Source organism: Aquarana catesbeiana, linkage group LG09, assembly GCF_042186555.1.
Source record: "Aquarana catesbeiana isolate 2022-GZ linkage group LG09, ASM4218655v1, whole genome shotgun sequence".
Classification (NCBI taxonomy): Eukaryota; Metazoa; Chordata; class Amphibia; order Anura; family Ranidae; genus Aquarana; species Aquarana catesbeiana.
In genome coordinates this window covers 30422829-30449567 of record NC_133332.1, presented here as the reverse complement: position 1 = coordinate 30449567, position 26739 = coordinate 30422829, and the positions used below count along the sequence as shown (strand labels likewise).

Here is a 26739-nt window from a genome sequence, read left to right as displayed (position 1 = left end):
TGACAGTGCTTGGGCCTGAGCTGCCTGTCTCCCTGTCTAAGCGGAGGCGGCAAGGAAACATGGCTGGGAAAGTTTACATGCAAAGTGACAGTGTCTCTTTAAAACCAATATGACCCTTAAAGCAAAACTCCAGCAAAGCAACTAAATACACAATTGAAATACATTTGTAATTCTGCTCAGCCAGTCTTGTGATCCAGGCATCCCTACCAAACAGTATAGCCAGTACATTGACCTTGCTTTTTTGTTTTTCAGCTGTTAAAGTTTAGCTCCATTTTCTTTGATGATAAACTTTCCCCTTTGGATTATCAGAGTATGTTGCAAGGATTTTAGCAAACTTTGTAGCACATTGGTTCTCAACTCCGGTCCTCAGGACCCACTAACAGGCCAGGTTTGCAAGAAATACATCGCAGGTGACATAATTTGCTGCTCAGTGATTGCAGTATTGTAGTCTGCATCTCCCCAAGGTAATACAGTGGAACCTTGGATCACAAGCATAATCCGTTTCAGGAGAATGCTTGTAATCCAAATCACTCCCATATCAAAGCGAGTTTCCCCATAGAAGTAAATGGAAACGAAGATAATTCGTTCCGCGTTGACTTCTATTGCATGCAATACCGCATGTGGCCAGAGGTGGGGGGGGGGGGCGCCGGAGAGCCTCAGAAATACTCGGGGACAGCTCGGCTGAACTCGGAAAGCCTGGGAAAGGCTTGGAGCATTTCCGAGTGCGTCTGAGTATTTCCGAACGGTTCCGAGTGTCACCAGCGCCCCCGCACCTCTGGCTAAACGCGGTACTGCACACGCCATTAGCTTGAATTCTGCTCTTTTTTACGAGACAACACTTGCAGACCGAGTAGAATTTAAGAACAAAAGTTGCTCGTCTTTCAAAGCGCTCGTTAACCGCGTTACTCGTAAACCAAGATTTTACTGTACCTAAAAATCTGGCCTGAGGACAGGAGTTGAGAAGCACTGTTGTATCAGATTCTTGCCTTTTTCTGTTGGAAAGAATAAGCTGCATGTTTCACCATGTTCTTGTCAGACAGATTCCTGAATGGCGGGGTCTGTGTTCATTATAACCACCCGGTGCACTTAAAGGAGAAGTTCAGCCAAATCTCATTTGGCTGTACTTCTATGGATCACAGGTGTGTAGATCGTTATGCACTTCTGTGACAAATTTTCAGCAGACAGCAGGCTGAAGCTCGCTGTCAGCTGATGTCACAGAGCCGGTCCAGGCTAGTGAAAGATCGCGACCATGGAGTCCGGATCCGCCCACATGCCTGGACCAGCACACCACGGCTCAGCCTCTCAGCGAGCCACTTTTTGCTATAATAAATATCCCCAAAAATAATTAAAAAAAAAAACAAATTCTTTCCTCAGTTTAGGCCAATATATATTCTTCTACATATTTTTTGGTAAAAAAAAAAATCGCAATAAGCGTATATTGATTGGTTTGTGCAAAAGTTATAGCGTCTACAAAATAGGGGATAGATTTATGGCATTTTCATTATTAATTTTTTTTTTTACTAGTAATGGCGGCGATCTGCGATTTTTATCGGGACTGCGACATTATGGCGGACGCATCAGACACTTTTGGGACCAGTGTCATTTATACAGTGATCAGTGCTATAAATAGCCACTGATTACTGCATAAATGACACTGGCAGGGAAGGGGTTAACCACTAGGGGGCGATCAAGGGGTTAAGTGTGTCCTAGGGAGTGATTCTAACTGTGGGGGGATGGGCTACTACTGAAATCACAGTAATCACTGCTCCCGATGACAGGGAGCAGTAGATCCCTGTCGTGTCGCTAGGCAGAACAGGGAAATGCCTTGTTTGCATCTCCCCGTTTTGCCTCTCCGCCTCACGATCGCGGGCCGCCGGCGAACAGGCGGCAAATTTAAAGGGACGTACAGGTATGCCTGTACGAGCCATTCTGCCAACGTATATGTGTGTGCGGCAGTCGGCAAGTGGTTAAAACCTACCTACTATCTCCTGGTGACCATTTAAGTGGGTGTTAAAGAGGTTGTAATCCTTAGCCATGAAATATGAACAAAGCATATCCCTATAGTGTGTACTTGTCTCACTCCAGAGCACTAAGTGTAATTTCTGTCTGCTGCCTCCTTCCTCTTCTATCTGCATGAGTCACTTCTGACAAGTTTTCCTGACACCAAGAAAAAAAAGGGGACAGGGGAGGGACCTCCAGCACACAGCCTGTGATTGACAGCCCCAGCTCTGTTCCTGTGCGAATGGGGCCTCTAATTAGCTCTCAGAGCTCTCCTCACTGCGCTCTGCAGAGTGTCATTCCAGCTCTCAGTGCCCTTTTCTCTGACAGCTCAGACAAGCTTTATAAATTCTGAACTTTGAATAGAGGTAGAGAAGAGAAGGCTGCAGATAAACAGGTACAACTTATGTAAGACGATTTGTTTCATCTCTGTGTATCACCTGAGGCCAGTCACTTCACTGAGTATATGTGAGGGTGTACAACCATTTTAATGCCGGGAGGCAGGGGTGGCATCCCAATCACACAACCACTGTGATTGGCTCTCACATTGGTTAAATGATTGGTGAGCCTGTCCTACATGTTCCTGATCACAAAGAGAAACTGAGAGCTGTCAGCGACAGCTCGGTCGGTGTGCTGGAAGCGCAGCGATCGTGCTGTCAGATCAGAACCTCTATCCCTATGGATACATACTGTATGTGCAGCCGCTGGACGATAAGACCCACCTAACGTGCTGATACATATATGTGTTATAGTGGTAAGAAGAGGTTAACTAGCTGTATACTGAATATAAATCAAAATTCATTTGTGGTCTTTCTCTTTATTTCCAAAGTTCATTTAAAAAAAAAGGAAATCAATATTACAAATCCTGTATAGTCCTATAATAATATAATAAATCCTGTATAGTCATATAATAATATATGTATAGTCCTATAATAATATAATAAATCCTGTATAGTCATATAATAATATATGTATAGTCCTATAATAATATAATAAATCCTGTATAGTCATATAATAGTAAAATAAATCCTGTATAATAATATAATAAATCCTGTACATTTTTCTAACAATATAACTTTTCTTATGTGTGATTTTTAGGGTGGACGTTTCACACCTCGTCCTATATCACCTCAGTATTTGTTGTAAGAAGAAATATTTTGATTTTGAGCGGGAGATCCTGTCCTTTGTAAACGAAAACTGGGAGAGTCTTTTATTAGGAGATGTAAGTAGATCTATCGGTAACATATTTATGATGTTGTGTTGACCCCTCCCCCCATCCCCCCCCCTTTGATTAAAGCGGTATTAAACCCCAAACCCAAAAATCTAATATATTGCAGCTTCAGATGTGGCAGCTGCATTCGTTTTCTTTTCTTTGGCTTTTTCCCCTATGTTTTCACCTGGAGATCTGACCTGTATCACACCTCCTGTATTATGCCCCATACACACGGTCGGATTTTCCGATGGAAAATGTCCGATCGGAGCGTGTTGTCGGACATTCCGACCGTGTGTGGGCTCCATCACACATTTTCCATCGGATTTTCCGACACACAAAGTTGGAGAGCAGGATATAAAATTTTCCGACAACAAAATCCGTTGTCGGAATTTCTGATCGTGTGTACACAAATCCAACGCACAAAGTGCCACGCATGCTCAGAATAAATAAAGAGATGAAAACTATTGGCCACTGCCCCGTTTATAGTCCCGACGTACGTGTTTTACGTCACCGCGTTTAGAACGATCGGATTTTCCGACAACTTTGTGTGACCGTGTGTAGGCAAGACAAGTTTGAGCCAACATCCGTCGGAAAAAATCCTAGGATTTTGTTGTCGGAATGTCCGAACAAAGTCCGACCGTGTGTACAGGGCATTAGAGTGCCCCCCCCCCCCCCCACACACACACTCTGGATGAAGGAGAACAGGAGGCACAGCAAACAGCAGCATTGTCAGTCTGGGGGGGGGGAGGGTAGTGTTAAAAGTAGGGATGCACTCGCCGACACCAATTACCAATACCTACCGCAGCTGTTTTGTGTACAATTCAACTGTCAGCAATGGTACAAAGCATTGTAAAGTTATTTACAAATGAAATACATTTTTTTTTAATTTTGCGCTTTTGAAACATGTAAATATATGTTTGGGTGTAAAAATATTAACGAACAAAGCAAACAAAAAAAGTTTTGAAATCAAAATAGTTTATAAAAAAAATTAAAAATCAGCAGGAAAATAATAATTAAATGTAGAATGAGAATAAGGAGTTAATGAAGGCTGATTAGAGTAAATTAAGGGTTGCTAAGAGGTTAAACAGAGGAACATTTACTTTTTTACTTGACAGGTTGCGTTAAACTGACTTCATCTTTCATCTGCTGATTGAAGTTCATCCCCTTTATCTGCAGATGAATAAACAGAATGATACAAAATGAAACAATGTTTCTTTTTATCTTTCTGTTTCAGCAATGTTGTTGATAAACATTGCCTGGCTGCTTTTTTTTTTGACAGCTCCAATTGCCAGGACTTTGCTTACACCTCAGATGCGGCAATGCCGCTCCTTAACAACTGATCATTCCCGGCTTTTTTTTTTTTTTTTTTTACTTTTTAGCTGTCAGTTGGGGAATCCCGCTGACGGCTGAAAGAACCAAGCCTGAAAGTGTCGGTTTCAGGTATCGGAGAATTTTCAGAAGTACCGATACTAGTATTGGCACCGATACCAATACTTGTATCTGTGCAACCCTAGTAAAAAAAAGCCAAACTCCAGCTAATACTTTAGGGCCCTTTCACACTGGGGCGGTTTGCAGGCGCTATTGCGCTAATAATAGCACCTGCAAACCGACCCGAAAGTGCCGCTGCTTTGTCTCCAGTGTGAAAGCCCCGAGGGCTTTCACACTGGAGCGGTGCGCTAGCAGGACGGCAAAAAAAGTCCTGCTAGCAGCATCTTTGGAGCGGTGTATACCGCTCCTTCACCGCTCCTGCCCATTGAAATCAATGGGAGAGCGCGGCTATACCGCCGGCAAAGCGCCTCTGCACTTGCGCTTTGCAGTGGTTTTTAACCATTTCTCGGCCGCTAGCGGGGGGTAAAACCGGCCCGCTAGCGGCTGCATACCGACGGTAAAGCACCGCTTACAATAGCGGCGCTTTACCGACGACGCCGCCCCAGTGTGAAACGGCCCTTATAAACAGTTAGAGCAAACTGTTTTTTTTTTCCTTTTAGGATAAAGGTTTTACATCAATAAATAAAAGCTGATCATTTTAATCACTCCTGGCAGTGTTAAGTGGTTTGTCCCATTCATGTAAACTAATACATTCTGCTGGAGAGCTTGAGCTTTTGAAAAACAACAGACTTGCTGGCTGGATCACTGGATAAAAATAGAATATAGAAAGCCTAAAAAAAACGAATGCAGCCACCACATCTAAGAATTGGTAAGCTGCATATACTAAATGTTTGATTTTTGATATTAATCAAACGGGAAATGAGGGGAAATCTCCCCAACAGGACAAAAACAGACTGCTAAAAAAAGACAGGGATTCTCATCCATCCCTGCTATGTCCTTCACAGGCCTGTTGATGTGAAAGGAAATATGATGTGTGCGTGTTACTGAGAGATATACACAAATCTGTAACCTAATGTCTTTCTCAGCTCACAGATACTCCTCGAACAGAACGGTACTCTAATCTGCTTCATGCTCTGACAGCTCAGAAAGACAGGTAAGAGCTAGACAGCATATGTCCTATCAAATAAATCCCTGTTTATTCATTCCCCACATTTACATAGCCCTGGTGTATTGATACGGTGCCTTGAAAAAGTATTCATACCCCTTGAAATTTTCCACATTTTGTCATGTTACAACCAAAAACAAAAATGTATTTTATTGGGATTTTATGTGATAGACCAACACAAAGTGGCACATAATTGTGAAGTGGAAGGAAAATGATAAACTGTTTTCAAAATGTATTGCAAATAAATATGTGAAAAGTGTGGAGTACATTTGTATGGCGCCCCCCGGAGTCAATACTTTGTAGAACCACCTTTCACTGCAATTACAGCTGCAAGTCTTTTTGGGGATGTCGCTATCAGCTTTGCACATCTAGAGAGTGACATTTGTGCCCATTCTTCTTTGCAAAATAGCTCAAGTTCTGTCAGATTGGATGGAGAGCGTCTGTGAACAGCAATTTTCAGGTCTTGCCACAGATTCTCAATTAGATTTAGGTCTGGACTTTGACTGGGCCATTCTAACACATGAATATGCTTTGATCTAAATCATTCCATTGTAGCTCTGGCTGTATGTTTAGGGTCGTTGTCCTGCTGGAAGGTGAACCTCCACCCCGGTCTCAAGTCTTTTGCAGACTCTAACAGGTTTTCTTCTAAGATTGCCCTGTATTTGGCTCCATCCATCTACCCATTACCTCTGATCAGCTTCCCTGTCCCTGCTGAAGAACAGCATCCCCACAACATGATGCTGCCACCACCATGTTTTATGGTGGGGATGGTGTGTTCAGGGTGATGTGCAGTGTTAGTTTTCTGCCACACATAGGGTTTGGTTTTTAGGCCTAAAAGTTTCGTTTTGGTCTCATCTGACCAGAGCACCTTCTTCCACATGTTTGTTGTGTCCCCCACATGGCTTCTCACAAACTGCAAACAGGACTTCTTATGGCTTTCTTTAAACAATGACTTTCTTCTTACCACTCTTCCATAAAGGGCAGATTTGTGGAGTGCACGACTAATAGTTGTCCTGTGGACAGATTCTCCCACCTGAGCTGTGGATCTGTCAGTTTAGGTGGACGGCCATGTCTTGGTAGGTTTGCAGTTGTGCCATACTCTTTCCATTTTCAGATGATGGATTGAACAGAGCTCTGTGAGATGTTCAAAGCTTGAGATATTTTTTTATAACCTAACCCTGCTTTAAACTTCTCCACAACTTTATCCCTGACCTGTCTGGTGTGTTCCTTGGACTTGATGATGCTGTTTGTTCACTAAGGTTCTCTAACAAACCTCTGAGGGCTTCACAGAACAGCTGTATTTATACTGAGATTAAATGACACACAGGTGGACTCTATTTACTAATTAGGTGACTTCTAAAGGCAATTGGTTCCACTAGATGTTAGTTAGGGGTATCAGGGTAAAGGGGACTGAATACAAATGCACGCCACACTTTTCACATATTTATTTGTAAAAAATTTGGAAAATCATTTACCATCCTACTTTTCAATTATGTGCCATTTTGTGTTGGTCTATCACATAAAATTCCAATAAAATACATTTACGTGTTTGGTTGTAACCTGGAAAATTTCAATGGGTATAAATATTAACCACTTAAGCCCCAGACCATTTGGCTGGCTAAAGACCAGAGCACTTTTTGCGATTTGGCACTGCGTCGCTTTAACTGACAATTGCGCGGTCGTACAAAATTGACGTCTTTTTTTTCCCACAAATAGAGCTTTCTTTTGGTGGTATTTGATCATTATTTTTTGCGCTATAAACAAAATAAGAGCGACAATTTTGAAAAAAAAACGCATTATTTTTTACTTTTTGCTATAATAAATATCCCCCAAAAATATATAAAAAAAACATTTTTTTTCCTCAGTTTAGGCCGATACGTATTCTTCTACATATTTTTGGTAAAAAAAAATCGCAATAAGCGTTTATTGATTGGTTTGCGCAAAAGTTATAGCGTTTACAAAATAGGGGATAGTTTTATGGCATTTTTATTAATAATTTTTTTTTTACTAGTTTTGGCGGCGATCAGCGATTTTTATTGTGACTGCGACGTTATGGCGGACATGTCGGACATTTTTGACACATTTTTGGGACCATTGTCATTTATACAGCAATCAGTGCTATAAAAATGCACTGATTCCTGTGTAAATGACACTGGCAGTGAAGGGGTTAACCACTAGGGGTGGGGAGGGGTTAAGTCAGTACTAGGGAGGTGTTTCTAACTGTAGGGGGGTTGGGCTGTGTATGTGACGTCACTGATCTCTGCTAGGGTTGCCACCTTTAAACCCGAACACATATGAATTACACAGGTTCTGTGGCTGATTAAGGTGGTAATTAAACTCACTTGGTGCCTTATCTGCATTTAATTAGCCTCAGAACCTGTGTAATTCAAAGGTGTTCGGGTTTAAAGGGATGAGGTGGCAACTCTAATCTCTCCTCCGATGACAGGGAGCAGAGATCAGTGACACTGTCACTAGCCAGAACGGGGAGATGCTGTTTACATCAGCATCTCCCTGTTCCTGCTCTCCGTGAGACGATCGCGGGTATCCCCGTGGCGATCGAGTCCGCGGGACCTGCGACCCGACTCACAGAGCTCCCGGCCGGCAGCGCGCACGCAATGACACGGCGGGAAATTCAAATGGACGTATATATACGCCCATTTGCCCAGCCGTGCCATTGTGCCGACGTACATAGTCGTGCGCCGGTCCTTAAGTGGTTAAGGCACATAAGGGGAGATTTACTAAAACTAGAGAGTGCAAAATCTGGTGCATCTTTGCAGAGTAATCAATCAACTTCCAGGTTTTCTTGTCAAAGCTTAATTGAACAAGCTGATCTTAGAAGCTGATTGGCTATCTGGTGCAGCTGTGCACGGTAGCCAATCAGCTTCCAGCTGATTGGCTTCCAGGTTTTCTTGTCAAAGCCTAATTGAACCAGCTGATCTTAGAAGCTGTTCAATTAGTGCTCCAGATTTAGTAAATCTCCCCTATAAGACCCCTTTCACACTGGAGGCATTTTTAAAAATAGCACCTGCATAGCGCCTGAAAAAAGCCTCAGCTGCAAACCCAGTGTGAAAGCCTGAGTGCTTTCACACTGGGGCGCTGCGCTGGCAGGGCGTCACAAAAAGTCCTGCCAGCGGCTTCTTTGCAGCGGTGTAGGAGCGGTGAATACACAGCTCCTGTCTATTGAAAACAATGGGGCAGCGCTGCCATACCGCCAGCAAAGCGCTGCTGCCGCTGCGTTTTGCAGGCGGTTTTAACCCCTTTTCGGCTGCTAGCGGGGGGTTAAAACGCTAAAAATAGAGCCGCTTTACCGCTGACGCCTGGGGCGGCTCAGTGTGAAAGGGGTCTTAAGAATACAAAGAACCAATCGCTCCAGTCTGCACCGAAAGAGCTTACATGCTGATATCCCAACCTCAACCACACAGGCGCTGTAACATTTTGGAGTGAAATCCTGTCTGTCTGCTGTTGTTGGATTGTGGAAAGAAAACCATCTTTCCTGGAGACTCAGATATACTCAATGCAGATAGTTGTATCGTATCCATCGCATTCCTTACAGCCTCACCCACAGTTCATGTAGGGTGTTGTAGTGAATTGGTGGATGGCACCCCCATACAAACATAGAAAAATATGGATCTTCACCACTTTGGTACAGCGATAATCGCGTCCTTTATTCACATAAAGCAGTGGTCTCCAAACTCCGGCCCTTTGCTTGCCTTTATCTGGTCCTTGGAGCATTATTCCTCCCATTGACACCAAAAATGAGGCACCATTCCCTTCACTAACACCAACATTGGGACATAATTCCCCCTACTGATATAAACTATAGAACATTATTACTCACACTAAAGATGGGGCACTTTCCCTCCCATTGATACCATCAATGTGGCACCAGTCCTTTCACTGACACCAATAATGGGGCACCATTTCTGCAGCAATTTTCACTCCCAATGGTCAAAGTCTGGTCCCCCTAAAGCCTGAAAACCAGTAAACTGGTCCTTTACTCAGAAAGTTTGGAGACCCCTAACATAAAACAACAGTCATCTCAAGCTGATATTTAGGGGCCTCTCAGGTCCCCTTTTTAAAGTCACTTCACCAAGGTGTGCTGGTGAAGATCCTTATTTTCAATGAAGATAGCGTATAGAATTATATCTAGAGTCCTAGTGGGTGATTTGTAAACCAGAACCCTGCTGCCGCTTTGGAGACAGGCTTTTATTTACGTTGGCAGCGGCACAGCATCTCAGCATGTCAGATTTATTTACGGATCCAAGAATGAAGAACCACGCGCATTTCTGCCAAGTTTCAGAACATATTGCTGCAAAGCACATTGGAGCCTTCACGATAGTTCCCATTAGGTTTGTTGGCCTTTTTAAAGTAGAACTGTGGCCAGGCTATAGACACGTACCTTTTAACATATCCTTAACAAGCAGAAAATGAGCAGTAGTTATGAGGGTAGGAGCTTGGCTCCCCTACTCACAGTGTCTTAGCAGTAAAACTACCCCTTCTCCTTCCAGCGCTTCAAGTGCTCTGCAAGTGAAAATGTGCAGCAAGTTAACAAGACTTACAGTTCAACACTGCCACAAATTTGTGGCAAGTTATCCTTGCTATCTGGGTTAGGTCCTTGGCTCATCATACTCCTTCTTCTAGCAGTGTCTTAGCAGTACACTGCCTTCTGATTCCTCCCGTATTGAATTGTATTGTAACTGTACTGCCTGCTCTCATGTTGTAAAGCGCTGCACAGACTGTTGGCACTATATAAATCCTGTATAATAATATTAATAATAACTACCCCTTCTTCTCCTCCCAGCAGTGATTCGGGAGCATAGGTCCCCTTCCTAATAGTTTCTTAGCAGCACAGCTACCCGCCTATTTCCCCTCCCAGCAGTGCCTCAGTAGCTGGGCTTACTCTAATCTCCCTTCTCAGCAGCAGCTTAGCTAACTCAGCTGCTTAGCTCACCCTGCTTCCTCCTCCCAGCAGTAACTCAGCTGCTTAGCTCACCCTGCTTCCTCCTCCCAGCAGTAACTCAGCTGCTTAGCTCACCCTGCTTGCTCCTCCCAGCAGTAACTTAGCTGCTTAGCTCACCCTGCTTCCTCCTCCCAGCAGTAACCCAGCTGCTTAGCTCACCCTGCATTCTCCTCCCAGTAGTAACTTAGCTGCTTAGCTCACCCTGCTTCCTCCTCCCAGCAGTAACTCAGCTGCTTAGCTCACCCTGCTTGCTCCTCCCAGCAGTAACTTAGCTGCTTAGCTCACCCTGCTTCCTCCTCCCAGCAGTAACCCAGCTGCTTAGCTCACCCTGCATTCTCCTCCCAGTAGTAACTCAGCTACTTGCCTCACCCTGCTTCCTCCCAGCAGTAACTCATCAGCTTAGCTCACCCTGCTTCCTCTCCCAGCAGTGATTCAGCAGCTTGGCTCACTCTGCTTCCTCTCCCAGCAGTGATTCAGCAGCTTGGCTCACCCTGCTTCCTCTCCCAGCAGTGATTCAGCAGCTTGGCTCACCCTGCTTCCTCTCCCAACAGTCACTCAGTAGCTTGCTTACCTGGCTTATTTCTCCCAGCAGTGATTTAGCAGCTCTGCTCACCCCGTCCCACCTCCCTGTAGTGACTCAGCAGCTTGGCTTACCATTTTTGCTCCTCTCCTCATTTATTTGGCAGCTCTGCTCCTCCTACTTAGTCTTGCAGTAGTCTTCTAACCTCTGAAGTAAACACAGAGCAGAAGCTCCAAGAGGGGGAGCAGAGTGAGCCTAGCTGCCTAAGAGAAAGACTTAACTAAAAGAGCGTAACTAAGTTCTGCTGTTGTACGCTGCAAGCAGGCAAGTCTTTTATTGCAGAAGAGACATTATATGTCTCTTCTGCAATAAAATACACTTACCTGCCTGTTTGCAGCATCCCCGCATGTAAACTGAGCTGTACATCCTGGATACTTTCTTGATACAGGGGACTTTGTTTTCGGCATAGGTCTGGCTTTCAATCAATATTCTAGAACTCAGTGCAATTTGGTTGTCCTTGTAACACTCAACTCTAAACTTTGAGGTCACCCGACCAGGATTCAGTTGGACAATGCCACAGCATTTGCCTACATCAGCAATCAAGGGGGCACCAAAAGTCATGAAGTGAACCATATTCTAGCTTGGGCGGAACTCCATATTCGAGCCCTGTCCACATCACACATTCTAGGCATAGAAAATTGGCAAGCTGAAAATTGTCATTGTCTAGTTCCAGGAGAATGGTCACCCAGAGGTGTTTCAAGGCCTTTGTTGCAGGTGGGAGGCTCTAGATGTAGATCCTCTGCCATCCAGGTTCAACAACAAAGAGATGTGTATGTCACCAGGACCAGGGACCCTTGGGCCTTCGCAGTGGATTCCCTGGTTACTCCAATGCATTTGTTATAATTGATTTATGCATTTTTCAAGTTTTCACTAAAGATTCTTCCTGATCTGCTTGAAAGAGTGATAGGTAGGGCGTTCCAATGATTGTCGTTGCTCCAACCTGGGACAGGGAGACCAGGTGCCCGGACATACTTAGACTCCTGGTAGACTCTCATGGGCCCTTTTGGATCTTCTGTCCCAGGGGCTTGTTCACCATCTTGCCAACATGGCTGTTGAAGCCCTTGAGGTACATGAGCCTTTCAGAATGAGTCATCCCTATGCTCATGAAGGTTAGAAAATTGAATTCTCAAAGTCGTAGAAGTCTATCATCAAGGTTTGTTTTGCCTGGTGTGATGTTTTAAAATTCCATCCCAGGAAGTACATTATGAGACTAATCATGTCTTTCCTCCAGTCTGGTCTGAATCAGCCTCCTTTGGCCTTAAGTATCCTCAAGGGTCAAATTTAGGCCCTAGCCACTCTTCCACAGACCACTTGCTTCTCGTTCATTGGCCAAAGCCTTTGTACAAGGTGTTATTCTCAATGTTTCCATGTGCGCTCCCCAGTGACTCTGTGGGACTTCACTGTGGTTTTTTGTTGGTTCATCAGAAACCTATTAGGGACTTCCCCGTGTCTTTTTCATCCACAAGGTTGCCTTCTTCATTGCTATCACCTCTACAAGATATGAATCTGAGTCAGTGACTATCCTGAAAGGAACCCTTCTTAGTGGTACACAGGGATAAGGCTGTCTTGTGACTTAGGATCTCCTTTCTTCCCACAGTTGTTTTTTTCTTACCACCTAAACCAGGACATTGTGATTTTCGCCTTATGTCCTGCTCTGAAACATAACAGTCCATAGACCACTGATGGCCCACAAGAAAATGTTGGTGTCCCCAGGGGTTTTGCCGCAAATCAACATTGTGACGGATGTATATCGCCCAATATTGTTTTCAATATTGTTCTCGATGCGGGCTGACAGTCAATACTGTCAGCCCGCATTGATACATAATGCCATCTCTGTAGTTCCAGTTCCGGTGAACTCAGAGGGAGGCACTAGGAGTAGTGCAGAGGGCAGGAGGTAAAGGAGGGAACTTCCAATGGCAGTACTGATAAGAGACTGTGGGAGGGAGCACGGAGCTGGAGCACATGGCTGGATAAGGAGGCGAGATCCAATGATGAGTCTCTATAAGGCAGCAGGGTGATGCAGGGGGAGGGGGGCAGAGAGCCGGACCATTGTGTATATAAGGCTTGTAAAATCCATGTTAGTGGTCCGCGGGATTCAAAATTGTGAGTTTAGTGGTCCATGAGGTCCAAAAGTTTGGGGACCACTGATCTGCAGCACTTTATTAAAGGGAAAAAGACACAAATTATACTCACAAACCCAATAAGAGTGAGATTGTATCATAAAATCCAGAAGCCAGTACTCGAAACCCATAGGTTCAAATGAATGATGTTACCAGCTCACGTGTTTCGGGGAACAAACCCCCTTCCTCAGAGCAAAGAGTAAGAGTTTTGCTCTGAGGAAGGGGGTTTGTCCCCTGAAACATGTCAGCTGCTCAAGTTTCAAATTTATTCCTTTCCAGGTCATGATTTTTGACTTATCTTTTAAATCCTTTTTCTTGGAGTACATTACAGAACACAGGTCCCTCCCATTTGTTCCTTATGATTCACTCCCTATTGCTTGCTACAAAACCAAGGCTTGCTGGGAGTGGGAGGGGCTATGCTGTTAGTGCCATGTCCATTTATGTATGTGTGAATTATGTTGGATTATTTCTCTTGCTTTCAGATTTATTTCCGGGAAGGAGATCAAGAAAAAAAAGTGTCTATTTGGGCTGCAGAGCCGTGTTCCCCCTCCCGCCCCACAGAGTACAGTGACTGAGCTGAGGCTACAGGACACAGACGTAAGGAGCCCCACTCCTTGTGTAAGGTGAGGGATCCTGATTGACTCTCCATGGAACATTCACATTCTGCTATCTCTCAGGGTTTTTCAGTAAGGGTGCGCAAAGAGCAAACAAACTCATAGCAACCTTTTAGCAGCTTTTAGCTTACTGCAGTCAGACCAGTAAACAATTAAAAAGTAACTTGGGCCAAAACTTTTTTTTGATTTGAACAGAGGATGGAAGGGTTAGAACCTCTCTCAGGTCTTTTACTGCGAGACAAGCGGGGGACCTTCTGCGAAATGGGACCACATAGCTTTAAAAAGCTGACAGGGGTTTTCTCTTTCCTCACTTTTACTAATAAAGGGTGTTTCTAGAACTGTCTTTCAGAGATTTCCTGTCTTGGTGACAATGTTGAAGACCAACTCCAGGAAACCATTTATAATTTCTTTTAGTTCTGAAGAGTGTGGAAAAGATTTGGAATTCCTATCAAGTTTTTGGTGCTTTCACTGTCCCCATTTGGGTGTGAATGTCATTTGGCTGGGTGTCACCAGGACAGGAAGTGAGGGGGAATGTTCCCAACAGAATCCCAGGCAGCAGTAAAAACAAGAACAATAATAATAACCCCTGCACAAAAAAAAAAAAAAAAAGGTTCAATAAAAATCAACAAACATATATTTATGTGCAAATAAACTTAAAGGAGAAGTACAGGCAAAGCTCAGTTGGCTGTACTTCTCCTGTAGATCACAGGAGTGCAGTTCGTTCTGCATTACTGTGATCCGTTTTCAGCAGACAGCGGGTTGAAGCCTGCTGTCGGCTGACATTACAGAGCCCCTCCAGGCTGTGGTAAGATCGCGACAATACAGTGGGGATCCACCCTCATCCCTGGACCAGCACCCTGTGCAGCCTCTCAATGAGTCGCTGAGAGCCTGAGCCAGCCGCTCCTGCCCCCTCCATAGCCCAGCGCTCCGGTGAGGGTTTGGGGGGGGGCAGCAAAGCAGAGAGCTGGTGACTGACAGTCACCAGTTCTCTGCTCATGGAGCTCTGAGAACCGAGCAATCAGCGGCCTTTGATCGCTTGGTTTTCAGTCTTAGAGCCAGCAGGGGACAGATTCAGCATCGGACCGATGCTGCATCCACCTAGGTCAGTATGATTTAAAAAAAACTTCTCTTTTAAAAAATAAACAGAGCTGCATGTATTTAAGCTTTGGAAAAAGCCATGATTTTTACTTTAAATTAGAAAGACTATACTGCGCTCATTTAAAATACAAAATCACATAAATGTTACGTTCATAAAAGTCCCAATAAAGTGCTTGTTACAAATCAAAACAGCTTGAAGTGAAAAATATTGAAGATTGTGTTTTGAAAAGAAATGACACCCAAAACAACAAGCAGTGCTCTTCCTCTTCTCCCAGATAGTAACACTCCGCACTCACCAGATATATATGACCTCAAACTCGCTTGAGGTAAGTACATCACCAGATATATAACATATACTCTGTACACCGAACAACTTCTAAGCCTCTGGCCGGCTAGATGAAATCATCTCTTGTAAAGTGCTCCTGTGTCTTTAACAGATCCTGTATGTGCCTCATTCACAAGGGGAAGATGTAAAGGAATCTCTCATAGTGTAGCATATTCAATCTTTATTTAGAAACAATTAAAATGTTATTTAAAGGCTCTCCGTGCATACTAGCGATTGGGAGCTTTCCAATCATGTGACCCAATGCCCTCCTCCGCCTCCCAGAACCTTTAAAGGCCGACGGTAAGGGGTTAAGATGTATAACAGGCATGCAAATAGATAAAAAAAAACGTCGGTTTGCATTCCACCAACCGGAAATGATGTGCCTCGGAAAGTCCCGCCCAGCTCGTTTCATCAGCAATGTCTGACGTCATCAGGGGTCTGATCCCCTGATGACGTCAGACCTTGCTGATGAAACGCGGTAAGCGGGACTTTCCCGAGACACATCACTTCCGGTTGGTGGAATGCAAACCGGCGTTTTTGATTTATTTACATGCCTGGTGAACTTCTTAATGATGTAAATGCAATTTTAATTGTTTCACAATAAAGATTGAATATGCTACACTATGAGAGATTCCTTTATATTTTCCTATTGTGAATGAGGCACATACAGGACCTCCTAAAAGCACAGGAGCACTTTACAAGAGATGATTATATCTATCCGGTCAGAGGCTTAGGTCTCCATTGGTGGACTAAGTATATGTTATATATCTGGTGATATACTTCCCTCAAGTGATTTTGGCCTTCTTTACGAAAAGAGGTCATATATTTCTGGTGAGTGCAGAGTGTTACCATCTATGAGAAGAGGAAGAGCACTGCTTGTTGTTTTGGGTGTCATTTGTTTTTCAAGACACAATCTTCCATACTTTTCACTTCAAGCTATTTTGATTTGTGACAAGCACTTTATTGGGACCTTTATGAACGTAACACTTACGTGGTTTTGTATTTTGAATGAGCGCAGTCTTTCTAATTTAAAGTAGCAGTAAAAACTTAATGGAGGTTATAACTCTTTCCTTCCCAATCCAAAAGGCAAGAAAGGTTTTGGCAGGAGATATACTTTACTTGTGACGGGTTGGTATGGGTGACAGCAGATTGCTCCTTGCCTTACTGACTAAGCCTGTCTGTATATATAACATGCTTGCCTCGCCTGTCTCCCTTCCCCTTCTCAGCGAGCGGATATAAAGATCTCTTGCAGTTCCCTTTCAGGGAGGATGGGGGTCCTGAAACGCCCCCCACACAAAACAAAGACGCCAAGCATAGTGCAAAGGACGCGGAAGGAGAGGCAGAAGCTGCAGAGAGCTGTTACCCAGGTAATGCTATGTGGAATGTCAATGTTAATTCTGTACTCTCTTCCATATTTTATTAGGATTGTCCCATAGACTTGTGCTGGCTTTTACTGGCTGCTGAAGTGCTGCACAAGTGTACTGAGAAGTGGTCCATCCATAGAGTTCAGTCAATTCTCATTTGTAGGGTTATAGGAAATTCCCATGATCCTTTGTAGCCTGATCAAGCAGTGCCTTTACGATTCTAGGTTGTACAACCTCCCTCTTCTCTAATTACATCTTTCTTTTACTACCTTTCTTTCTGGTTGTATAGAATGAGAAGGAGGAAGGACCTCTGCCAGGTTTTTATTGCTGTCTGTGACCCTTGTTGAAAGATCTACCTCGCTTCCTGCTGATAAGGGGGTAACACCTGCCCTCCTGTACGGGGCCCGGGCCCAATAAGTTCAAAAAGAGGGTCCAGAGCAGCAGGAGTGGGCGCAATTACTGGAACCAATCCCCCTGTGTTTACAATGCTTCTGTTTGTGAATGAACAGGGAACCTCTGTACAGAGTGCTTCCTGATCATTCATTCTGCAGCCTCAGCTGCAGAGAAAGGATTAAGGAATCTATGTCCTCAATCTCTTTCTGTTGGGTGTGACCACATTGGAGGTGAGGATAGATCTCCCCGATACAACCAGGGTTCCTCCAGAGGTTGTTAGGGCATCCTTTGAGTTGTGGTTGATTGACCTCCCATATGATGGTACCTGCATAGTTCTGGGTGTAGCATCACTTGGCAGAGCCATCTGCAGGACACCAATGATCGTCTAAGCAGACTGTAGCATTCTGACCACTAGGGGGAGCATTTTTGTCTGACCAGCAATGTAGGGTGCATACTACCCACTGACCCCAGACTAATACATTTTAGCAGGGGTCCCCTGAGACCTGAACGATATTTTAAAGATTACTATTGGTTTCAAAGGTTGAGAAAAGCAGGGCTAACCTTCTCCACTCTGTACAGAACTAAAAAATAAAAAACTGGCTTTGCTGTTAAGTAGTAAGCTTCTGACTTTAGGATATTTCATAAAAGAGTATTAACTGGCACTTGCATTAAAAAAAAAGACATTCTGACACCCTTGGACAAGGAATATTATGACAAACTCATAGGAGTCAATACAGCAGGGCTTGACTGTCCAACTAAACACTGACCATAGTACGTCCTGAAGACCACTTGGAACTGGCTGCATCATTTTACTGGTCACATTCATCTTCAACAAGTTGTCTGTCTTTGTTGCAGGATGCGATACAAAATCCAATCAGTCCTAACCAAGAGTATGTGGGATACCGCGGCAGCACCTACAACTTCAGACGCACCGGCGCACGCTGCCTGCAGAGGTGAGAGATACAGATGTGTTTTTTTTTATCAGTTGTAAAACAATTCGGCTATAATCTTCTTCCTCCTGAAGAGGGAGATAGAAAAACTGGTACAGGTATGAAGCACAGGTACTTAGAGGTGCTCATACCCCCCCTCCCCCCCCAACCTTCATTTCACAGCCAAATTGTAGGCCTCTCTGCTAAGCAAAGTTTTGGCACTTCCTTGTCCATCCTGTCCTGTCTACTGTGAACTCCTGTTAACCAGTGGGGCTGCCCATGGGCCAATAGGAATACATGGAGGTGGGGGCTCAGTAGAGACCTCCAAAACTGTGCAGAAGTTTTGGAGCTTTGCCTGTCCGAAAGGCCAGTTTGGGCTAGAGACTGCGCTGGACTGGTTTAAATGGTTACCGATAGGTATTAGGTGTTTCCACGGGTAAGTGGTGGTGTTGATCTCACTTTGGAGGTTTGGGCTGCTACCTTACTGGTATAACGAAGCTGTTGCTTCAGTACAACCAATGCTTGAATGAGAAGGAAGCAGCTGTGTCCGAAATATTGCAACCCTTGGTGGAAGAATACAAACGTTTATTGAAAGTGTGAGAATGTACAGATCGAGCCAGCGCGTTTCGGGGGAATTGCCTCCCCATTTTTCAGGGCTGCTAACATGTGCTAATGGAGATGGATGGACTTCGCAGTAGTAACAAAACTTATTTATGGCAAATGACGGCTTGTGTAATGCATAGGCAAAGGTCCCTTTATCTCCATTAGCACGCACAAGCAACCCTGAAGAACAGGAAGGCAATTTCCCTCAAACGCCTTGGCTTGATCTGTTCTCAGACTTTCAATAAACGTTTGTATTCTTCCACCAAGAGTTGCAATATTTCAGACACTGGGCGCTCCATCCTTCTCAGTCAAGCACTGTCAGTGTCACATACCTGGTGGAGATCGAGCTGTAGAAGGGGCTTCTCTTGCACGTCTTGTCCAACACCCCTGATAGTGATGACAGGAGGTGTGAAGACATAGAGTGGCATGAGGGCCGGTGGAACAGGCATTGACAGCTGAGGTTTGCAGGAAGCAGATGACTGTGGATCACCAGACAGGAACTGGAACACGATGAAGCGTTTGATGGCACAGTGGCAGCGTTTGATGGGCACAGTGGCAGCGTTTGATGGCACAGTGGCAGCGTTTGATGGGCACAGTGGCAGCGTTTGATGGGCACAGTGGCAGCGTTTGATGGCACAGTGGCAGCGTTTGATGGGCACAGTGGCAGCGTTTGATGGCACAGTGGCAGCGTTTGATGGGCACAGTGGCAGCGTTTGATGGGCACAGTGGCAGCATTTGATGGGCACAGTGGCAGCGTTTGATGGCACAGTGGCAGCGTTTGATGGGCACAGTGGCAGCGTTTGATGGCACAGTGGCAGCTTTTGATGGCACAGTGGCAGCGTTTGATGGGCACAGTGGCAGCGTTTGATGGCACAGTGGCAGCGTTTGATGGGCACAGTGGCAGCGTTTGATGGGCACAGTGGCAGCGTTTGATGGCACAGTGGCTGCAATTGATGATTTTTTTTTTTTTGCGCCCAAACCCCCCCCCCCCCCCCCCCCAAAAAAAAAATTTTGAGCACCAGCCACCACTGTTATAGAACTAGGTCTTGTCCCACCCCTAGTTCTCCATAGGACAGTGAAGGAGAAGCAAAGTATCAATGTCACTCTGTCACTGTGCTCTCCTCCTATCAGGACATTCCTTAGAACATTAGCACAACTGCACAAATGTTTGGCTCCTTGAGGATGTTTTCCCACTCCCTGTTTGAGATTTCCTTTATTGCTATTTTTGAAATTTTTGGAATGGTTGTTCACAATTTCATATATTGTTTATGATTAGGAATAGAGATTTATAGAATGAATATAGAAATTGTGTGATGTTTTGTTACATTCACTTTTTTTGATACGTTTCATACTTTTTGAGTACAATTTCCTGTACCTCAATAGAAACATTAAACAAATAATCCAAAGATATGCTGGCATGCGATTTTACATTGTGTTGTGCCGCAAAGCATTTTTTAGTATACATGGCAGTGCTTTTTATAGGCTTTTCCCCCTTTTTTTCGCTTCTTCTCTGCTTTTACCATGCGCTGTTGTATTACAACAAGCTGAACAAAAATGCAACCTCTCCTATTTTTTCAGTGCACACCGAGGCAGCACATTCGTTTTTGAATTGAATTGAATAGAAAACAAAGATATTTTCTTTTCCTTGCGTTGGGGAATGCAGCCCCGTGCTTCTGATGATGTGTTTTATTTTTGTGTACATCTTATCCCTTGTCAATGCCATGTCCACCTCATAATGACTTCATTTCTGTTTTAGCCATCCGATTCGGATGTTCGCCTCTTTTCACCCCTCTGCCAACACCTCCGGATCTGTAGCTGCTTCTCTGCAGTCCAGGTAAAGATTTATACAGACTATAAGATGACTGCATGCTGCAAGCAATAGCAATACCCTTCATGTCAGGATCATCCGCTATTATTGTAATAAAAGCTGCAGATTTAAAAATATTGAAAATTACTTTATGACATTGAAGCCCCACTCTGGGGGGCTTCAATGGCAATGGGCCCCCTTCCCCCTGCACTGCAAGGGTTAAATGCTTGTAAAGTCTAGGGGGTGATTTACTAAAGGCAAATAGAGGGAGCACTTTTGCAAGTGAAGTTGCTCCAGAGCTTAGTAAATGAGGGGGAGCGCTGCTGACTTCCAACATCCAATCATGTGCAAGCAAAAATTCATTTTTTTTCCCTTGCATGTGATTGGGTATTCTTTGTATATTGAAGCTTTACCTCATTTACTAAGCTTTGGAGCAACTGCACTTGCAAAGTGCACAATTTATTTGCCTTTACCTTATTCATTACTCGGGGAGGCTTTCAACATGCTGTGCAACGAGTCCCCTGAAGTCTCTTCTCTTCGGCACTCAGGCCAGAGATCATGTTGTGACATCATTGCATTCAATGCAAGACCAATAGTCCTGCATTGTATGTGAGGATGATGAGGGCCCGCCCACAACCTGGACATCAGAGAGAAGAGGTGAGCACTGGATGTCTGCCTGAGCAAGGAATACGGTTATAATTACAACTTTTTCCTTAAAGTGATTGTAAAGGAACAAAAAGATTTTTTTTAATGACAAATATGTCATACTTACCTGCTCTGTGTAATGGTTTTTTCACGGAGCAGCCCTGATCCTCCTCTTCCCAGGTCCCCCTCTTGCGCTCCTGGCTCAAACCATTCCCTCCCGGCGAGTGCCCCCAACAAGCCGATTGCTATGGAGGCACTCGTGTGGGGCTCACTCCTGAGCAAGCTCTGTGCGTCCGTTGACACACAGAGTGTGGCTTGGCCCCGCCCCCTGCTCCCTCCTCACTGGCTGTGATTGACAGCACTGGCAGCCAATGGGTCCTTCTACTGTCTCTGAGCCAATGAGGAGGGAGCTGAGAGTGCCTCTGCTCTCGTGCACATTGCTGCATTGAGATCAGGCTCAGGTAAGTATGGGGGGGGGGGGGGGGGGGGGGGGGTAGCTGCATGCAGAAGGTTTTATACCTCAAAGTATAACAAAAGGCAAAACTTTGTTTTTTGTTTTGGATAGAATGGAGAGGGATTAGAATGCTTGTCAGTTTTTATTGCGGTCTGTGCCCCCATTAGGGAGATCCCCCCCTCTCTATTTGTCCTGTTTACCCTTATCATTGAAAGTGAAAGTAAAAGAAACTCCAAGTTTTGGGTTGTCCCCAGAAAAGTAATAGAGGGGAAATCTTCCCATGGGGACATTAGTTCTGATAACCTGGGGCAATTGCCTCAAGCAATTCCCCTTATTTGCAGAGATTTATCACTACCTGTTTTGGTTATAGGACAGGAAGTGAGATTAAATCTCACCAATGGTACACAGATTGAAAATAAAATCTGACGGGTTATAACTCCCTTATGCTATCAAAAATGAAAAAAAATGTTTTGTCTATAGTTCTACTTTATTGCATAGAATGCAGTAAAGCGTTTGTTAACCTAAAACAAAAAAATATTGTTGTTCTCTTAAAACATGTTATACTGCCCAGTGCTTGTGCTGTGTAATTTGGCCCCTTGTAACACCTAAAAAACCTGGCTGATCCTGCCTGGCTATACATTCCCCTGTAAACTGACCACAGAGTATCATGGCTGCTGAGCCCTGACACTGTGGTCAGTTTACGTGCCTCTGTCATCCGCAGCTCTCCTGTTCTCTCCTCCGTCCTCTCCCCCCTCCCCTCCCTGCCTGTCTGCTCCTGTGTCACTGCCTGCCCCCCTCCCATCTTGCTGCTGAAGTTGCAGTTAATATTTTACACCATCCTGCCTGTTTAATACTCCTATGTGCCCCTGTGTTCTATAAAAATAAGCCGTTCTTTACCAGTTTTCAGAGCACCGATCGCTGTTCACGTGACCCGCCGGCTCTCTGCTCCTCCCCTCCCGACTGACGTCAGCGAGGGGAATCCCCGGCCCCGCCCGCTTCAGCTGTCAGACGGGGAGAGGAGAGAGGCGGCGGGTCAGGTGAGTGGCGATCGGCGCTCTGAAAACTGGTGAAGTACTGCTTATTTTTATAAAACACCGGCACAGGGGCACATAGGGGTATTAAACAGGCAGGATGGTATAAACAGCATGAAGTGGCTTGACAACCACTTTAAGGTAAAAAACCTTCTGCCTTTGGAACGACTTTAACTTGCATCCTGGGGGGTGCAATTTGTAGTAAATTCCTGTGTTCAGCTTAACCATGGTAACGTTTGTATGAGATTTTGGTGATTGGACTTACATATAGTTTGCACACAATGAGTAACAAAGCAAGCAGCACAGCATGATTATCATTATATTGTCTTCTGGGTTGGGGTTCCTATCTCCTCATTACAGACTACTTCTTTCCTACAGGAGCAGGAGGTTGAGAATGACCACGTCTCATGCTTTGCCTGGTTATATGAACCCATTTAGCTGTTTTCTCACTCCTGTGTTATTTGTGTTTCAGCGAGGTGACTCCTGCCATCTCAGAAGGTTCCACCCTGCTGTCTGAAGTTTTGGACTCATCAGCCCCGGTCGCCTCTCCCAGCAAGACTTCAACCTCTCCTCCTCGGCCCTCATCCTCTTCCTCTTCAGAAGGTTGCGATTGGTCAGAAACTGTGGAGCAGGGAATGCGCGTGCTGGCCAAGCGGGTCACCGCAGAAGGGAATACCCAGTATCTGGTGGAGTATGAGGAAGGCGGCATCTTCTGATCTCACACGCTCTGCCCCCCGTGCGCTCACTTCGCGGGTCCCAGCATCTTGGCTGACTGTACATACAGCTCTGCAAGGCTGAACTCTCTGTACACGCGTGTACATAGCAGTGCTTGTGCTTCTCGTCCCGTCATGTGTTTATACGGTGTCAGCTCACGGAGGCTGTGTTACTTTACTGCGGGACGATTTGATGAAGGAAATCTGATTTGTTTTCTTTTCTCCTCTTTTGCTTTGTTGTATCACATCCTTTAGTAGGTGGGATGGAAGGTATGGTGTCCTGTCTGTTCTAAGCTCTGGCTTAAGATGGTGTCCGTGTGTTGAACAGTTGTGCAGGTTGTTGTCTGTTAGCATCTCCAAGAAAACACATTCATGTCTGTCAAGGATTATTAAAAAAAAGTTGGACAAGGTCTCGATCTGTTCTGCGTATTTTTAAAGGGCATTTTTTTAATGGAAAATGGTCAAATTCACCTATCATACCTTCTACATTCATCTCCTGCACATACTTCCCGCAGCCGAACTCTCCACACTCATCTCCTGCACATACTTCCCGCAGCCGAACCATCCACACTCGTCTCCTGCAAATATTTCCTACTGTCATAGCTTCTTCACTCATCTCCTGCACACACTTCCCGCAGCCGAACCGTCCGCACTCATCTCCTGCAAATGCTTCCTACTTTCATACCTCCTGCACATACTTCCTGCAGCCAAATCCTCCACACTCGTCTCCTGCAAATGCTTCCTACTGTCATAGCTTCTTCACTCATCTCCTGAAAATACCTCCTACTGTCATATCTTGTGCAATCCTCTCCTGCACATACTTCCCGCAACCGAACCCTCCGCACTCATCTCCTGCAAAATACTTCCTACTGTCATAGCTTCTGCAATCCTCTCCTGCACATACTTCCCGCAGCCGAACCCTCCGCACTCATCTCCTGAAAATACCTCCTACTGTCATACCGTCTGCAATCCTCTCCTGCACATACTTCCTGCAGCCAAACCCTCCGCACTCGTCTCCTGCAAATACTTCCTACTGTCATAGCTTCTTCACTCATCTCCTGCACATACTTCCTGCAGCCGAACCCTTCACACTCATCTCCTGCAAATACTTCCTACTTTCATACCTTCTGCACTCATCTCCTGCACATACTTCCTGCAGCCAAATCCTCCACACTCGTCTCCTGCAAATGCTTCCTACTGTCATATCTTGTGCAATCCTCTCCTGCACATACTTCCCGCAACCGAACCCTCCACACTCATCTCCTGCAAAATACTTCCTACTGTCATACCTTCTGCAATCCTCTCCTGCACATACTTCCTGCAGCCAAACCCTCCGCACTCATCTCCTGCAAATACTTCCTACTGTCATAGCTTCTTCACTCATCTCCTGCACATACTTCCTGCAGCCGAACCCTCCACACTCATCTCCTGCAAATACTTCCTACTTTCATACCTTCTGCACTCATCTCCTGCAAATACTTCCTACTGTCATAGCTTCTTCACGCATCTCCTGCAAATACTTCCTGCAGCCAAACCCTCCACACTCGTCTCCTGCAAATACCTCCTACTGTCATATCTTGTGCTATCCTCTCCTGCACATACTTCCCCCAGCCGAACCCTCCACACTCATCTCTTGCAAATACTTCCTACTGTCATACCTTTTTCACTCATCTGCACATACTTCCTGCAGGTGAACACTCTGCACTTGTTTTCTGCAAATACTTCCTACTGTCATTACTTCTCATCGTCATACCTTCTGCATCACGCTCTTGCATCTTCCTCTGTCTTACTAACCCCAATCTTTTCCTGCACATGCTACCCACTGTCATACCCTTGGCCAGTGTTTCTCATGCTTTTTCCAGTCAAAGTATTTTCAGTTTCGGGCACCCCAGTCTAAGGCCCCATTCACACCTGAGTGTAGCATTTTCAGGCAGAAAGTCGCGCGCTTTTACCGCAATTTTTGCAGCGCTTTTTTACGGCATTTTTGTTGCAATTTTGATGTGATTTTGCACAGGTCAAAAGGTCACCAATGTAAAAAGCAGAAAAAAAAAGTTCCAGAACTTGTTTGAGCTTCAGGCGTTTTGGAGCTTCTGGCTTCAGGGGTTTTGGAGTGATAATTGAATTGAATTGAATAATTGATTTTTTCTCCTCCAGCATTTTGTAGCTTCAGGCTTCAAGCTACAAAACACTCAGGTGTGAATGGGGCCTCAGACTTGGTTCTTGTTACCGTGTGTCACAGAACACGTGCAAAATCACGCATGTTCCTGATACGCAGGCAAATGTGCTGCTCTTTAACAGATGTGCAGGGGTGCCATTAATTCTTAATGGTACCCAATACATTGTCAATGACTACAGTTGAAAAAGTATTCACATCTCTTGAAATTTTCCACATTTTGTCATGTTACAACCAAAAACATAAATGTATTTTATTGGGATTTTATGTGATAGACCAACACAAAGTGGCACATAATTGTGCAGTGGAAGGAAAATAATAAATGGTTTTCAACATTTTTTACAAATAAATATGTGTAAAGTGTGGCGTGCAATTGTATAGCGCCCCCCTGAGTCAATACTTTGTAGAACCGACTTTCACTGCAATTACAGCTGCAAGTCTTTTTGGGGATGTCTCTACCAGCTTTGCACATCTAGAGAGTGATATTTTTGCTCATTCTTCTTTGCAAAATAGCTCAAGCTCTGTCAGACTGGATGGAGAGCGTCTGTGAACAGCAGTTTTCAAGTCTTGTCACAGATTCTCTATTGGATTTAGGTCTGAACTTTAAGTGGGCCATTTTAACACATGAATATGCTTTGATCTAAACCAGGGGTAGGCAACCTGGGGCCCTCCAGCTGTTGCAGAACTACAAGTCCCATCATGCCTCTGGGAATAATTGTAACTGCCAGCCTTGCCATGCATCATGGGAAATATAGTTCCACAACAGCTGGAGGGCCCCAGGTTGCCTACCCCTGATTGAAACTATTCCATTTTATGTTTAGGGTCATTGTCCTACTGGAAGGTGAACCTCCGCCCCAGTCTCAAGTCTTTTGCAGACTCTTATGCCCCGTACACACGAGCGGACTTGCGAACGGGCTAAACTCCGTCAGAATTTCCGAAGGAAAGATTTAGAACATGTTCTATATCTGAGTCCATCGGAAATGCCGAGAGAAAAAGTCCGATGGGGCATACACATGTCCGACCAAAAGCTCCCATCGGACTTTTTCTGTCGGAAAGTCCGGCCGTGTGTACGCGGCATAACAGGTTTCCTTCTAAGATTGCCTTGTATTTGGCTCCATCCATCTGCTCATCAATTCTGACCAGCGTCTCTGTCCCTGCTGAAGAAAAGCATCCCCACAACATGATGCTGCCACCACCATGTTTCACGGTGGGGATGGTGTGTTCA

General features: G+C 44.8%; 1 protein-coding gene across 2 annotated transcripts in view; it reads left to right on the top strand.

Moving 5' to 3' along the window:
• PHF1 (PHD finger protein 1) overlaps positions 1-23751 on the top strand; it is an 80528-nt gene extending 56777 nt beyond the window's left edge. Inside the window, exons 9-15 of one of the 2 annotated variants that reach the window (XM_073598192.1) lie at positions 3097-3220; positions 5626-5693; positions 13848-13988; positions 16655-16769; positions 18015-18112; positions 20448-20525; positions 23101-23751. In XM_073598192.1, the coding sequence (XP_073454293.1) occupies positions 3097-3220; positions 5626-5693; positions 13848-13988; positions 16655-16769; positions 18015-18112; positions 20448-20525; positions 23101-23344 (868 nt within the window). In that variant the 3' untranslated portion in view covers positions 23345-23751. Of the gene's footprint in view, positions 1-3096; positions 3221-5625; positions 5694-13847; positions 13989-16654; positions 16770-18014; positions 18113-20447; positions 20526-23100 lie in introns of those variants that run through there. The other variant, XR_012235910.1, reaches the window with a different exon arrangement.
• The last annotated feature ends 2988 nt before the right edge of the window (positions 23752-26739 follow it).